This window comes from Ursus americanus, chromosome 12 (assembly GCF_024610735.1).
Source record: "Ursus americanus isolate L20-20 chromosome 12, mUrsAme1.1.p, whole genome shotgun sequence".
NCBI lineage: Eukaryota > Metazoa > Chordata > Mammalia > Carnivora > Ursidae > Ursus > Ursus americanus.
This window is the reverse complement of record NC_142138.1, coordinates 10,017,501-10,034,427: the sequence shown is the minus strand read 5'-3', so window position 1 is coordinate 10,034,427 and position 16,927 is coordinate 10,017,501. Positions and strand designations below refer to the sequence as shown.

At 35.2% G+C, this 16,927-nt stretch overlaps 1 protein-coding gene across 15 annotated transcripts in view; it reads left to right on the top strand.

Moving 5' to 3' along the window:
• Positions 1-16,927, top strand: part of TUT4 (terminal uridylyl transferase 4) — a 130,331-nt gene that overhangs the window by 92,037 nt on the left and 21,367 nt on the right. For 11 of the 15 annotated variants that reach the window (XM_045799537.2, XM_045799536.2, XM_045799535.2 and 8 more), the window contains 11 exons: positions 1,244-1,301; positions 1,404-1,507; positions 1,825-1,914; positions 3,815-3,928; positions 8,501-8,578; positions 8,721-8,898; positions 9,230-9,277; positions 9,362-9,444; positions 14,831-14,946; positions 15,834-16,057; positions 16,826-16,926. In XM_045799537.2, the coding sequence (XP_045655493.2) occupies positions 1,244-1,301; positions 1,404-1,507; positions 1,825-1,914; positions 3,815-3,928; positions 8,501-8,578; positions 8,721-8,898; positions 9,230-9,277; positions 9,362-9,444; positions 14,831-14,946; positions 15,834-16,057; positions 16,826-16,926 (1,194 nt within the window). The remainder of the gene's footprint in view (positions 1-1,243; positions 1,302-1,403; positions 1,508-1,824; positions 1,915-3,814; positions 3,929-8,500; positions 8,579-8,720; positions 8,899-9,229; positions 9,278-9,361; positions 9,445-14,830; positions 14,947-15,833; positions 16,058-16,825; position 16,927) is intronic. The other 4 variants (XM_045799528.2, XM_045799533.2, XM_045799527.2 and 1 more) reach the window with 2 other exon arrangements.

Here is a 16,927-nt window from a genome sequence, read left to right as displayed (position 1 = left end):
TTAACTTTATTCTGCTCAGTGCCATCTGCTGGAAAGAGGCTGCCCCTCTCCATTTTGAAGAGCAAGAACTGAGGGAATAGGAAATGATATTATCCAGGGGTGGAGGTTAGGGTTTAGATACCTTCTGTGTAAAATTTGATAATCAGATTTCTAATCACTAAGGGTTTGTCTGTAATATATCATCTGTGCCATTCACATTGGAAAGTTGAAGCAATGAAAAAGAATACATTTTCTTCCAGATGAGGCATAATTGAAACTTATAATTTAGCATAAATTGTATCCTTATATAATAAAGAGAAAAATAATCTTTTATTATGTGTTAATTAGCAACTGTAGATTCCCTTGAAATCCTCAGGTTCAGCTGCAATGACTTCTGCTCTCTTGTAGCTAAAAAGAGCACGCTGGGGATACGCAAAAGTGATTTTAGTAGTAAGTGTGGGCACTGATGTATATACCATTCAGCTTAATCCAGTTAATTTATAATGCCGTTATCTTCCCTATTCCTTGTATCATGGTTATTGATACCATATCAACTATGCTTTCTCTGATATAAAAAAAATGCATTTAAATTTGTAGAGGTAAGAATTTTCATGACGAAGTAGGTACTGGTAATAATTGGATTACTTTTCCTCATCAACATAATGGCAATAAATAGCTGATAGACTTAAAGTGTGTATTTTGTGCCAAGCATGCTGCTGAATGCTTTACATATATGTCTCATGTAATCCTTCCAACTACTTGATAGGGCAGGAGTTTATAATTAACTTGATTTTATAGAATAGTAGTGTGAGGCTCCAAGAGGTTAAGAATCTGGTCAAAGTCACGCAGCTAGTTAATAATACTTAGTTGAAGACTGAATCCAGGTTTGTCTAAATTCAGAGCCTATATTCTTAAACACTATACTGTTTTTCCTTCACCAGATCCATCTCTAGTTATGTATTCACATTTTGAAAACATTATTCTCCTGTCTTTGTACCTCTCACACATTAATGTGGATGTGAATTACCTGGGAATCTTATTAAAAATGTAGATTATGACTCAGTAGACTGGGGTGGGGCCTGAGATTCTGCATTTCCACGAGGTTTCCAGATGATGGCGATACTGCAGGTCTCTAGACCGCATACTTTGAGTAGCTTGTAGCTGGAGATTTTCAATGCTAGTATTAAATGCCTCATTAAAGTGAATTTGCACAGGGCCAAATTGAGTTAGACAAACTTTATTATTTGTTTCTTTTGTTTTTTAGAAATTAAACTGTAAAGAAATAATTGAAAATCTGGCAAAAATTCTTAAGAGACATCCAGGTATGAATTTTAAGTTACAGCTTTAAAACAACAAAATATTTTTTATCTTTATGAAAATTATTTAACCTAATGAAGTTTTTGTGTTTGTTTGTTTTAAATCAGGTTTAAGAAACATTTTGCCTATAACTACTGCCAAAGTGCCTATAGTAAAATTTGAACATAGACGAAGTGGTTTAGAAGGTGATATCAGTTTATATAATACATTGGTAAGTTTCTCTTTCTGTATAGACCTAGGTATGTTTACACTTGTCCTTTTAAAAGTTTATAGAAAAAAAAAAGTTTATCAATCACTGACTATACGTTTATGTTTAAAAGTTTCAAATGTGAGCATTATAAGACAAAAATATTTTTAAGAATCATCGTGATATTTCCTTCAGATTGAAGATTAGTTTTTGACTCATTTACAGGTATTTTAAGTTTTACAATTATATATTATATTTGGAGTGCATTATATCTTTTTATCTGATTTATAAGTTTAATTTTAATAAATTTGAAATGCTTTCAAATATGTAATTTTTTTCAGGCACAACATAACACAAGAATGCTAGCTACTTATGCAGCTATTGATCCTAGAGTACAGTACTTGGGATATACTATGAAAGTGTTTGCAAAGGTATTTATGAAATAGTTAATGATCTCCTTTGTTATAATACTCATGATAGTTAAAATGAAATATACTGATGTCAGACTTACAAAAAGTATCTTCTCAGTTTTTGTTTTTCTGAGCTCTTTAAAGGAAGCACTCAACAGTAAATGATTTAAGTTTATAATTATTTAGAGTCGTGTCTTAGCTTTTTCCTGTATGTGCTTTATTCCCATGTATAACACTTAAGTAAATTATCAGTAGTAAAATTTCTCAGTGCAGTAAAGATTTTCAGCCCCAGGTATGGGAATTGGCATATCATCCTAGTTAAGAATCTCTGGGTTAGGAAATCTGAGATTTGGATTTAGTCATAAATTTTTCTGGCCAAGAAAACAAAACAATCCCAGTAAAACCTTGTGTTTCTCCTATTATAACACTTACTGAATTCTGTTTTCTTTTTTTAGCTAAGTGTGTAAACTCAATGAAGATGGAGACCTGTATCCCCAATTTAGTGTACCTGCTTTATGGTAGCTGCTCAATAAATAGTTAATTTTTTTAATGTAGTGGTGGAAGGCTTCTTAGTAGTTGAGTGACTTGGTTGCATTTTCATTTCGCTAAATCCACTCTTCCACAGTAGGGAGACATACTTGTTTAGATATTCCTATACATGTCTTTGTGGACAGAGGTTGTCTTAGAAAAGAGTGGCGTTTAGCCACATCCTCAAATTGTATTTGATATGGCTACTTTCTAGATTCACCTCACAGAATAACTTTAGCATAATGGTTCTGTACCTCAGTGGAGTTGTGCTAATGAAACTAAGTCTTTCATGTCAGAGAAATCGTTCCTCTCCCTTTATATAATATCAGCTAAAGTCTTACTCAGGGGAAGCCTCTGAGGATTCTTTTAGGATTTATTTTTAATTAAAAATTTTGTTTGGAATAGCCAACTTATTCATGTGGTTCAGAATTCAAAAGGTCTGGTGGAAAATCTCCCTTCCACATCTGTCTCCTAGCCAACCAGTGCCTCTTGCTAGAGACAACTGGTGTTAAAATTTCCTCTGTATCCAAAAAAAAAAAAAGGGGGCGCCTGGGTGGCACAGCGGTTGGGCGTCTGCCTTCGGCTCAGGGCATGATCCCGGCGTTACGGGATCGAGCCCCACATCAGGCTCTTCCGCTATGAGCCTGCTTCTTCCTCTCCCACTCCCCCTGCTTGTGTTCCCTCTCTCGCTGGCTGTCTCTATCTCTGTCGAATGAATGAATGAAATCTTTAAAAAAAAAAAAAAAAGTTCCTCTGTATCCTCCCAGAAATATACCAGAATAAGCAAATATATACATTTCCTCTACCCTTTTTATAACGGGAAAAATATACTAAAAACATTGTTTTGTACTTTGCTTTTCTCACTGATCAATAGTATTGATAATTACTTCCTATTAGTATACTAGAGCTTCATTGTTCTTTTTCTTTTCCTTCCGTGTTCTTTTTTAATGGCTACACCCTGTTCAGTTGTGTAGACAGTCATCAGTTGCTTAAAACCTGTGCTTTCTTGAGGAGTCTTAAGTTGTTTCTGTTTTTTTTTGCTGTTAAAACAGTGCTGTGATTTTTAAAACTTCTGTTTAGTTATTTCACATATTTTTTGGTGGTTGGTGTGTTTGCAGGATAAATTGTTAGAACAGAATTGCTAGGTTAAGTGAGATATGCTTTTGTAATTTTGATACTATCAAATTATTCTTCACAGATTTTATGCTAATTTATACTGTCATCAGTAATGTATGAGAGTGCCTGTTTACCCATCCTCATAATAGTTTGTTTTTTAACTTTTAGATATTTGACAGTTTGATGGGTTAAAAATATAGTATTTCAAATTAGTTAGTACTTATGCATCGAATAAAATTCTGAAGTTTTATTTTCAATCATTGTTATGTTTCTTTAGCGATGTGACATTGGAGATGCTTCCAGGGGAAGTTTATCTTCATATGCTTATATCCTTATGGTGCTGTACTTTCTGCAGCAGAGAAAACCACCTGTTATCCCAGTTCTACAAGAGGTAGGTGTTTAAGAAAACTATACAGGAGTTTCTTGTGAAAACATTTATCTAAACACAGTAGATCTTGATCAGTTTATGAGGTCATGAAGGATTTTTCCAGCATGGACATCCTAAGTTTTCTTCTTCCCTTAATGATATGATAACATAATGAATCTTTTAAAAAAATTCATTACGGGAGAATATAGGCTACCAAAAGAATTTTAGATAAGCAGACCTATTGAATATCTTTTGTAGCGTGTTTGTATTTCATAGTCTTCGAATGCTGCAAATGATTATGAAAGTCTTACAGCCATCCATGAACTCATACATTATAGTCTCTCAGATGCAAATAGAAAGTTTCTTCTCTCCATAGTATTCTCCCTCCTCCTGCCTGGCAATGACTTTGGTATATTTTTGTGTATTCTTTGGTCAACTTTGTGAATTTTGGTTGAGAGAAAACCTAAGGAAATTCTTCCTCGTCTTTGTAAGGTCATGTTAATTGCATTAAGCATAAAAATGTACATCAGAAGGAACATTATACTCCTGTTCATTCAGATTTGGTGATTCATGCATTTCCTTTTTGTAGCCAATTTATACTCTGTGAAATAGGTTTAAAGAGTTCTTAATCATCCATCTATTCTTCATCGTTCTTGGCACAAAGTGTATTTTCAAGCATTAGGGAGAATCCAGTTCTAATTTCTTAGAAAGGTGATTGTTTTGAGGTAAGAGAGAAGCATCAGAATTGTTTGGTAAATCAGATATTCTGACTTTACACAAACCAATAGTCACGGCAGAGAAGAAAATTACAAAATAAGTAAGCCAAGTGGTGGATGTCAGATGGCCTTAGTAAGTTTTAAAAAGTTTTAATGAATGCCATGTACTCGTAGCAGCATTTATTCCCCCTTTTAAATTAACAGTGGAGAAGAAAAAAAAATTTTCAGATATCCTTTCCTGACAGAAAATTTTAGGTTGCTGAATCTGTATCGAGTGATGTAGTTTTTAACAAGGTTGTATACAGTAGGATATTTAAAATTTAACATGAATTAATGAGGCCTGACAAGGCCAAGGTCATTCTTTGTATTAGTCTAACTGTTGTTAAGGCCTTAATTTTGGGTATCTTAAATGCATTATTACACAGGAATATTATAGCAGCCATTTAACTATGATTTGCTATGACTTTGACAGAATACTATGATTACCTAAAGTGGAACACAAATTTTGTTTTCATAGTGGTTTGTCTGTGTTCTGTAATTATATTACCCATGAATGAGGAACCATTCAGGCAGTACTATATAATCGAAAGAGCGGGGCATGATTTTGGAGCTAGAGATACCTGGTCTGAATCCTAATTCTGACATTGTGGGCTTCACTAAGCTGCCTGATTGCCACTAGTCTGAGTTTCGTAACAGTAATAATATAATAATGGTATTATTTCAGTATTGATATAAGGAACAGAGAAATCAAATGCCCTTGAATTATATAGTAGGTGCTAAAGTAGGTGTTCATAAATGGTGCTTGCTTTATTATTATTATTACTACTACTATCATTAGCAGCTGTATTAATATTGTTACTGGAAAAATGTAGGCAGGACTGTGGTAGCCAACTTCAAGAACTCTTCCGTTATCTGCTTAACAGTGCTTGATGAAATGAGAGACAGTCCATGGAATGTTTTCCATCATAATGAGCTCTGATTGTGGGGGGCTTTGTGATACATATGAACTGATGATATATGGATTTTTGCTTCTGGCCTTTTTTGCTTGTCATATGGGACCCCATTGTCCATTGCTCTGGCATCATTTAAGTATTGGTCATTGACATCGATCAACTTTTAAGGGTAAGGATATGTTTAATGAAGCTGTTGATCTTTGACTCCATTTGTAATTGAACCTAGACGTGAAGTGACTGGGTATAAGGAAGACTCTGCTAAGTGTATTTTTCATGGTTAACAATACAAAGTTCTTTAGGTCAAAAGGAGCTTTCCTAAGCAGAATGATTTTGATGTATTCTAGAAAATCATCATAAGTAAAAATAAATTTTCATGTAAAAATAATAAAAGAGGATTAGGGAGTGTTAATCACACATGATATTATGAACTTCTGTTTTTTCTTAGCTTGTATTAGCTTAAAAATTGCAACTGAATGGGTGAATTTTGAGGGCAGTATGCTAAGTGAAGTAAACCAGTCACTAAAGGCTAAATATTGTATGATTTCACTTATATAGGGTGGTCAGACTCAGAGATGGAAAGTGGAGTGGTGGTTTTCAGGGGCTAGAAGGAGGAGGAACGGGAGATTATTGTTCAGTAGTTTCAGTTCCATTTTTGCAAGAGGAAAAGAATTCTGTGGATGGATGGTGATGATGGTGCACAACAATGTGAATGTACTTAATGCCACTGAACTGAACACTTGTAAAATTCACCATCATAATCATTTTTGTTATGTGTATTTTACCACAACTAAAAAATTTAAATATTGCAGTTTAAATATAGCAGCAGACACTAAAATATTAAATACGAAAGTAAATATGGAAAACATACAGGGTCACTCCTTGTACAAATACGATTATTCCTGAGGTTTTAGAGGGAGGACTCAGTAGAGCTCGCTACTCGAGTAGAGCATGATTGGTGTTGAGAGAAAGTGAAGAGAGAAATGGAAAGAGAAATAGTGTGTGTGTGTGTGTGTGTGTGTGTAAGAAAAAAGGGGGGATAACATTAATCCTTCTGAGGGCTGAAACAGTGGAAAGGTAGAATGTGAAATATGAGAGCTCTTAAAAAAAAATAGGCAAATCAGTGATTAAATACCTTCCAAGGCCCCTAGGGTCCACTTTCACTGTGTTGTCAGCCAACTTAGTTGGGTTTGGATCATAGTTGTTAGTTAAAAATAATTATATTAAAAAGAAGCAAGGTCTAACCGACGTAGCTTATATTATTCCCATATTATTCCCATAGACCTATAATAGTATCTATATGGGTAAAATATTCTATAATGGTGAAATATTACACTTTGGTTTCTTTGATACCTTCATTTCCTTTTTCAGGGCAAGATTTATTGTAGGTATCAATATCTAATTGCCATGCTCTCCCTTGTTTGTTTTATGAAGTGTTAGAATTTATAGTAGATAAGTGGTAACTGTATTTAAGTTACATATAAATATAGAAAGCAACTGGGGCGCCTGGGTATCTCAGTCAGTTAAGTGTCCAACTCTTGATTTCGGCTCAGGTCGTGATCTTAAGGTTGTGAGATCGAGCAGTGCATTGGATTCCACGCTCAGTGGGAGTCTGCTTGAGAGTCTTTCTTTCCCTCTTCCCCCTGCCTCTCCTCCTTTGTGCTCGCATGCACACACACTCTCTCTCTCAAAAAAAAAAAAAAAACCCAAAAAACAAACAAAAAAAACAACTTCTTACCTCAGGTTTCTGGAAACTTGATCTTTTTGCAAAGTGCTTCCAGAGCACATATATTCATTCAACAAACTTGTATTAAGTATTTTCTCTATATAGCAGGCTTTGATGTAGTAGGAATTTTGGCTCCAGTGTTAAGTTACAGTTTTTGCCTTACAAGGAACTTAAACCTGAGAGTGAAATTAGAGGGGCCAGACATGTTAATTTTGTAAATCACTGTGCCATCTGAAATGGAAGGGTTGATGGGGACCACCTTATCTGATGGTTTTTAAGTATTTTCTGGTAAGCTCTAGGGGTTCATTAGTGTATGTGTGAGAAGTGAGATAGGGGGAAAATGGGGTATATTTTCCCCACTTAGGATTCTGTTTTAAGCTTCCAGGAAGGTTCTGTTTTAGGAAAGGATTCTACAGCTTAAAAGAAGAATGAAATTTGAAAGCAACTGACCTAATTAATCTTCATTTTCATTGGGAAAACAGTGAAGGGTTTAGGAGGATAAGTGTCTTGTCTAGAATCACCACCAGGCAGAACTGAGACTAGAAATGAGGTCTAGTGACTGTGAATTTGTTGCAACTTTTTGCTTTTTTAAATAACTCATCTTAAGGGATACTTTTCTTCTACTAAAGTAGCATTATTACCCCCTCCCTTTACTCATGACAATGGATTATTGTTCATAATTAATCATGAAGATTTTAGTTTTTATCAAGATGTCAGGAAAAGCTACCTAATTTTCTTTTTAAAGAAATCAATACCCGGGAACTTTTCAGCCTCATCTGATGCAGATAACTGATTAAAAGTACTAGAGCCCTTCCCCAAAACAAGTGGTTCCATTGATTTCCTTTGGGTGTACAAATCAATAGGTATTACGTATTTCTACATCTATGATGAAAATGTGATTTTCATTGTTTTTTTTTCCTCTTTTGTTTTACTTCATTAGTCTTGGGCTGGATGTGTTTTGACAGGCCAAATAGATAACATTAAATGTGTCATTTGGAGAGTCTCATGCTCTTAAGATATCCTTTCTCAGCTTTGATCTTCCAGATATATTTTATTCATTAATAACTTGGCATCAAATTATATCATCCTGACATGTTCCTTTTGGAAAGAAGTATCTCTTATAGGTACATTCTAAAATGATATGAGGATACTTAGGCATTTTCATTAGAGGACTTTAAATCTAGTAATAAAATTGTTTTTACAGATCTTTGATGGAAAACAGATTCCACAGAGAATGGTTGATGGATGGAATGCATTTTTCTTTGATAAAACAGAAGAACTGGTAATTTTTTCATAGTCTTTATGTTATAGAATGTTCACTGATATGTATTGGGATTTGCATAATTTAATAATTTTACTTAGATTTGGGGTCCATATTTTGAGCAGGTATAGACATCTCTCTCTCTCTTTTTTCTTACCTATAGAAAAAGCGTTTACCTTCACTTGGAAAGAACACAGAAACATTAGGAGAGCTTTGGTTGGGACTGCTTCGCTTCTATACTGAAGAGTTTGATTTCAAGGAATATGTAATTAGCATTCGGCAGAAAAAGCTGTTGACAACTTTTGAGAAGCAGTGGACATCCAAATGCATTGCAATTGAAGGTTCTCATTTAGCTGATGTTAACTGAGGAATGAAAGGGAACAAAAGCCAGGGTTTCATTTGGCAAGGAAATTGAAGGGAACACTGTAAACACATTAGGATTTGGAAGATTCTTCCTCTTGATTTTTATGTTTCTATCCTTTTGTTATTTTTCTCCCTCCCCCCAAGTTCCTATCCTTTTTAATCTATAATTTTAGAAGAATAATTTGCTGACTTGAATGGTCCGAGTTATATAGTATTACTTTCTATGTAGTATTACTTTATGGCTCATACGTATATTTTGTGTTATAGTGAACAGAATTCTTAATTAAAAAATAAATATTTCTTTTCTAGATCCTTTTGACTTGAATCATAACCTTGGTGCTGGAGTTTCTAGAAAAAGTAAGTTTTAAATACAGAAATCGCCTGTTTTTAAAGCTTTTACACATTGTCTGCATTTTTATTTTTTTCTTCTTTTTTCCATAGTGACCAATTTTATCATGAAGGCATTTATCAATGGAAGGAAACTTTTTGGTACCCCCTTTTATCCACTCATTGGCAGAGAAGCTGTAAGTTTATATTTAGATTCTTACAGAAGTGCTTTTTTTGTGGTATAGGAAGCCTTATCCTATTTCCAAGTTGTTGTTAGAAATAGGGGAAAGTGATGATTATACACTTCGTGTATTTTTTTTTATTGCACTTATCGTAGTTCATAATGAGATATCTATTTGCTAAATTTTGTGTATCTTTTTAATTCTGTCTCCCCCATTAGACTGTAGCTCTGTGAGGACAAGGGTCTGTTATGTCTCTTCACCATCATATCTCCAGTACCTATTAAGATGGCACATTGGATGTACCAAATAAGCATTTGTTGAATGAATGAAGGTAGTCAAGTGTCAGTATCCTTAAATTTTGAACTTGAGGTGCTGCCCATTGCCCCTCTTCCATCTCTAGAAATCTTGATGAAAATATAAACAGGACAACACCAAAGAAATACTTTCTTACTTGCTGAGGCTTCTGCTCTAATTTTGGTGTAGCCCTGGTAACTGAATTTGATGGCATGGAACTGAGAGGATTCCTTTTGCCTGAACTGGGAGGCATAGTATTTCCCATTCCTCTTGGTCTCACTCTGTTTTTTGCTTGCTTTCTAATGGGAGGAGGTCTAAGTTTCACAGAGAAAAACTTCCAAGAGAAGCAATCTCAAGAGAGAAACTGTGTCTCTACTATTGCATAACGGATATTCTTGATCTTGTTCAGTACAGTTTCTGCACTCTTTCTTTCGGGTGTAGGGTAAGAAAAGCAGAAAAATCTACAGGTTTTTTTCCCTTGTGGCACTGATTCTTGACATTTTTTATTGTCTTGCCTCTTGGGGAGGGGTGAGAATAATTATAATGGGAGAAAGAAAATAATAGTAAAATTTGAAATGACACAAAAGTTGTGTAAGAACAAAATGTCAAACAAAAGGAAAATCCAACAATGATTTTACTAACATACTATTAAAAAAACAATAAATGAAGAGAGCACAGCCAGATCAAAACAAATCTGCTGATACACTGATAAAGCATTTTACCTGAAAATTGTGGGAATTCCAACTATTAGTGTGTATATGTGCATATGTTCTGTAAGAACCTAGCAGTTTCATGTTGTCAAGATTTTTTAGTAGAATATTAGAATCCTTAGTAAACTGCAAATGTGCTAATTTTAGTCTATGAATACAAAATTTTAGTAACTCTTAATAACTCAGTATAAGTAGTCCTAATAGATATCAGTCTTTGGTCTTGAATATCATTTGGTGTAAGAGCCAGACATCAGTTTGAGGCCTATCTGAAGGGGCCTATGAGTCTGCTGACCATTTTCTGATCTATTTTTTTCTGTTTTAAAAGTCAATATATAGTATTCTATGGCTTGTTCATACTAGTTTAAGTACTCTCCTTTGATGGACATTTAGATTGTTTTTACTATATCACTGTTATAACTGATACTGTAGAAAATACCCTTTAAAGTCTTTCATGCTTATACTTTCCACAGTAAAATATATTCTTAAAACATATATTTATTAAATTCCTACTTTTTTTTTTTGTTTGGTTGGTTGGGTTTTTTTTTGTTCATTTATTTGTTTGTTTTTGGATTTTATTTATTTATTTGTCAGAGAGAGAAAGAGAGAGCGAGCACAAGCAGGGGGAGCGGCAGGCAGAGGGAGAAGCAGACTCCTTGCTGAGCGGAGAGCCCGATGCGGGGCTTGATCCCAGGACCCTGGGATTATGACCTGAGCCGAACGCAGATGCTTAACTGACTGAGCCACCCAGGCATCCCTGAATTCCTACTTTACCAATTTCTCTGCTATGTACTAACTAGGCTTGTAGGCATACAAAATGGATGTGTTTCATTCCTACACTAATGAAAATGAAGACAAGTATATTTTCTATTCATTCATCTTTTTCATTCACTCACATATTCCCTCTTTAACTATTCTTCTGCATCATTAGGTCCTCTACTATAATGACCCATTTTCTCTCATTCTGTCAGCTGTCTTCTATCAGCTATCTTCTGTCTTCATTTTTCTTCCCATTAACTTAGATTTCCTGGTCTCCTGTCTGGCATATACTTTAAATTCCTTTGCACCGTTGTCCTCTTGCACCCTTTTATGTTCAACCTTATATGAATTCACCTTATCTACCATCTGTCTATGCTTCAGCAGCTAAGCACTATGAAAAGAAGTCCTAAAGCTAGGTGGTTTTATTTATATAATACAAGTATAAATTAATGTTTACCAGCCTAAATTAGACTCTCAGAACCATCTGACATTCTTAATACCTTTCTTTACCTGTATATCCTATTCGATAAGAACTAATTTCAATTTTATTGTACTCAAAATTTAGTACCTATTGCACTTTGTCCCACCTTTCACCTCTCTCCTTCTCATTCTTAGAGGTTTTCCCTATGAGACAAGATAGTATCAGATATTCCTTCAACTTTCTGTAAACCTATAAATCTGCCTGCATCTACAGATACATTTTCTTTATCAGAGGCTAGTCCTTCATTTGCACTCTAGATCTAATTCTTTACCTTGAATCTTCAATCTTTGCATCTGTGAAAAACATTTTCAAAGATGAAATACATAAAATGTAATTGCAGATTAGCACTAACAGATGAACATTTGCTATCAATTTTAATGATAGAGAACACTAATTTTGAGCCTCAGTTAAGTGAAATGTCTCTCCCCAGAAGAATTTCTTTCTTTTAGGGGCACCTGGGTGGCTCAGTCGGTTAAGTCTCTGCTTTTGGCTCAGGTTATGATCCCAGGGGTCATAAAGCCCCACATCGGGCTCCCTGCTCAGTGGGGAGTCTGCTTCTCCCTCTCCCTTTGTTGCACCCCCTGCTTGTGCTCTCTTGTTCTCCCTGTCAAATAAATAAAATCTTAAAAAAAAGAATTCCTTTCTTCTAATTAGTAAACTTACATTACAAAAAATTATACTCAATTATTATTAGTAGTATATTTTGAAATTCTTCAATAAAAACTTAGTGGAAATTTGCTTTCTCTTATTATGTAAGCACTACATAATATCTTCAGTTTTGTCACAACACCTATAATACTTCCTCTCTGGCTCTTTACAAGAAAAGTTGGCTGACCCTCAGGTCTAGGCCACCTTAACTGGGATGGTAGAATGGAGAAAAGTAGATTAAAGAGAGATTCAGGAATAAAATGGATACAATTTGTGATTAACTAGAGGTGATGGGTGAACGAGAGCAGGTTCAGGATGCTTCCTCGGTTGACAAAGGCTTTCATTTTGTCTTGACAGAAAATATGATGATGAAGATTTTAATTAGCTACATTGGTTTCTTCAATAATAAATGTGAAAAATTATATCTTTCATCTTTTTTTAACAAACAGCTTTATTGATATAATTCACAATGTATACAATTCACTAATATACATACAGTAAGCAGTAAATTCAGTGGCTTATAGTATATTCACAGGATTCTGCAGCCATCACCACAATCTAATTTAGAACATTTTGTTTCTCTCTGAAGGAAGCCCCTGTCCCCATTAGTAGTCATTCCCCATTCCTCTTCTCTCCCATTCCTCAAACCCCTGATCTGTTTTTTATTTCTGTAGGTTTGCCTATGTGGACATTTCTTAGAAATGGAATCATGAAATATGTAGCCTTTTGTGACTGGCTGCTTTCATTTGGGCTAACGTTCTCAGGGTTCATTCATGTTGTAGCATGTATCACCACTTCATTCCTTTTTATGGTTGAACAGTATTCCATTAAATGGAATATATCAGATTTTATTTATCCATTCATCACTTTTGTTGGACATTTGAGTTGTTTCTACTTTTTCAGTCTTACGAGTAATGCGCTGTGAATATATCTGCACAAATTTTTGTGTGGATGTATGTTTCTTTTGGGTATATACCTAATGGTAGAATTGCCGGTCTGTTTTTAACAAATTTATGTTTAACTTTCTGAGGTCCTGCTAAACTGTTTTTTAAAGCAGCTGTATTATTTTACATTCCCACCAACTGTATGTGTGGGTTCCATTTCATTTACATCCTTTATCTTTTTATGATAGCCATCTTAGTATGTGTGTCTCTCATACTTTTATCTTTGACTTTAGATAGATTTGAAGAGTTTAGCTAAGTGGACATGTTCTCTTGCCTTCCAGAGATGTGAGTAATGTTAGGACAAACTAGTCTTTGTGATAGTGTAAAACAAAACTGAGCTAAAACTTAGAAGAGTACGCTGGTGGTAGGATAAAGGAAAAATGATCCTGGTACTTCTGAAACTTGGGAAAATGATTTACTTTGTATTGGTTCTCTACCTGCTCTTTAGCTATACCCTGTTTTATATAATAAATGTTATATGTTCTTGAAATGTTATATGCAAATCCAATCATATTTTAAATAAACCAGAGGATTGCTTTATTGACAGGGAGCTCTTTTGTAAAGAGAATAACGCTTTTCTAGAAATAGCTTGCTAAGGCAGAAAGCATGAGATTTGTAGTCAGACCAACTTAGCATTAAATCCTGCTTACATACCAGCTTTTTTACTATGGGCAAATGACTCGAACTCTCTGCGCTTCTGTTTCCTCATCTATAAATGAGGATGAAAGTAGTATCTGTCTATTGGGTTATTATGTAAAGATGCCTCAGATGAATGAAGAAATAATGTAGATTTGTAAAGTGGTTAGCACTGTTAGCAACTGTGATATTGATGATGATAATTCTTTTTCTTTATTTGAGAGAGAGCAGGGGGAGGAGTGGAGGGAAAGGGAGAAGGAGAGAAGCAGACTCCCCGCTGAGCGTGGAGCCCAGCTGGGGTCTGGATCCCATAACTCCTGAGATCATGACCTGAGCTGAAATCAGGAGCTGGATGCTCAACCACCTGAGCCACCCAGGGGCCCCACTGATGATAATTCTTTTTTTTTTTTTTTTTTAAGATTTTAAAAATTTATTTGACACACATAGAGAATGTGTGCAGAAGCAGGGGGGGCAGCAGAGGGAGAGAGGGACAAGCAGACTCCCTGCTGAGTAGGGAGCCCTCCACGGGGCTGGATCCCAGGACTCTGGGAGGGCAGATGCTTAACCGACTGAGCCACCAGGTGCCCCATTTATTTCCTTTATTTATATATTTATATATTTATATATTTATTTATTTATTTTAAGATTTTTAAAAATTTATTTATGTGACAGAGAGACAGCCAGTGAGAGAGGGAACACAGCAGGGGAGTGGGAGAGGAAGAAGCAGGCTCCCAGCAGAGGAGCCCGATGTGGGACTCGATCCCAGAACACCAGGATCACGCCCTGAGCCAAAGGCAGACTGCTTAACGACTGCGCCACCCAGGCTCCCCTATTTCCTTTTTTTAAAACCATGTTTACATCTTTCCATTTGGATTCCACAATTCATAGTGGGGTGTTTTTTTTTTCCTAATAAAGTTTTATTTTCTCCCTAGGAATACTTCTTTGATTCCCGAGTATTAACAGATGGAGAACTGGCTCCCAATGATCGATGTTGTCGTGTGTGTGGAAAAATAGGCCACTACATGAAAGACTGCCCTAAAAGGAGAAGGTTGGCAAATGATTATGTATCAACATTACAGGGAAAATAAAAGTGAGGCCAGTTGTAGCTATAACCGTGTTCGTGTATGTTTAAGAAGGTTCAGGACTTTAAATTGGACATTAGGTAAAATGTATATTGGAGTGGAATTTTGTTAATGGAGTGAGATTTGTGGCACAATGGTAGTGCATTCATTCGTTCGCTTATTCATTCAGGGTTTTTTTTGTTTTTTGTTTTTTGTAAATGAAGAAGCATTTATTGACACCTACTCTACTGGAAACTGTGCCAGGAGCCAAGAAAAAAAAATGACCAAGTCATGGGTTTCTTGCTGAGTACCTCATAGTTCTGCAAATCAGTAATTAAAATATGATTAACTGAATCTTTGAGGTATTTACTCTGAGGTATACCTATATAATATATACCTTGAGGAATATACATCCTCCACACCCCCTGAAAATACATTTATGAAATAGACTTCCCTATATTTTGTATACTGTCTTTAATAGGCCAGGAAAATCCTTTCTTTAGTTGTTAAATCTTGCCTAATATAAAGAGCTTAGAACTTTTCAGATAGAACGAACTCCTAGGTTCCATCAGTGCTATATACTGCCTTAAATTTAGAGAAGACACTTTCTCTAAGCAATACCAACCTTTAAGGATTGTAATAAGATTAAAATTCAATATTAAAATTTTTTTCTAATTTGATATTATTAAACTACTGGAATACCCAGTTTCTGCCATATGAGGAGGTGTTCTCTAAATGTGAGTTCCCTTGCCTTAAAAAAAGTGCATGAAACAGTGGGCATGTTAATTCCTTTATTGTGAGACTTTTGTATAGTTTAGTTTGTTCTGTGATTCATTCAGTTTACAAGTCCCTAGCCCCACATTATTGGTATCAGCAGTTTACTGTTTAGACTAAAGAAGAAAGACAGTGAAGAAGAGAAGGATGGGAATGAAGAGGAGAAAGATTCCCGAGACCTTGTTGACCCCCGAGACCTCCACGACACTCGAGAGTTTAGAGACCCCAGAGACCTCAGATGCTTTATATGTGGAGATGCAGGACATGTACGAAGGGAGTGCCCAGAGGTCAAGCTGGCCCGTCAGAGGAATAGCAGTGTGGCAGGTAAATAGAAAAGTCCAAAAATAGTTTTTGGTAGAAATAAGGTCATTTGTGATGTCATTCTAAGGGCTCTGATTCCTCTCTATTCCAAACTTAGCAGTATGAGTTTAGATCTTAGAATTTCTTAAAGAGAGAAAATTTAGACAGTCTTTTATTTTGAACGGTATTCAGATATATTTACTATTAAGGTCTTAGCAGTCTGTTGTCTTCAGTAAACACCCTACGAGTATTCTTTGGATTGATTTGAGTTACCTTCTTTATTCCTTCACTATCAAAAGATAATAGAAGTTAAATTTTTTTTCTGGGAACATATACAGGAGAAATTATATCTCTTACCACTGTTCTTATTTGAGAGGGAGATCTGTTCCTGTTATAATTCATAAGTAATTTTAAGAATTAGAAACCCAAATGAGAGTTTAGTGAAAGAAAAAATAGAATATTTTAGAAGTGATGATTTCCAGTTACTCAGATTCTTGTTGCAGAAGGTATTTTCTTAAATATATCGTCTCCTTTAGAAAAGGAGTATTTGTCTTTTTGTTCTTGTTTCTACCACCAGTATATTTTTTTTAGTGATTTGCAAGATTGAAAAATAGCTTTAAAAAGAAATTACCTGTTACAAATCCTTCACAAACATAATAATACTTTAAAAGGCCAAGTTTATAAAATCTCAGAGCAATTTGAGACTCTTCAACAGAGGAAGGGAGTTTATCGATTGACATTTCTCTGTTGTTTTCTTTATCTGTTGATTTTCTCTCTGATGTCTTCTCTTAGCAGCCCAGCTGGTCCGCAGCCTTGTAAATGCCCAACAAGTGGCTGGTTCAGCCCAGCAACAGGGTGATCAGTCCATAAGAGCTAGACAGTCTTCAGAATGTG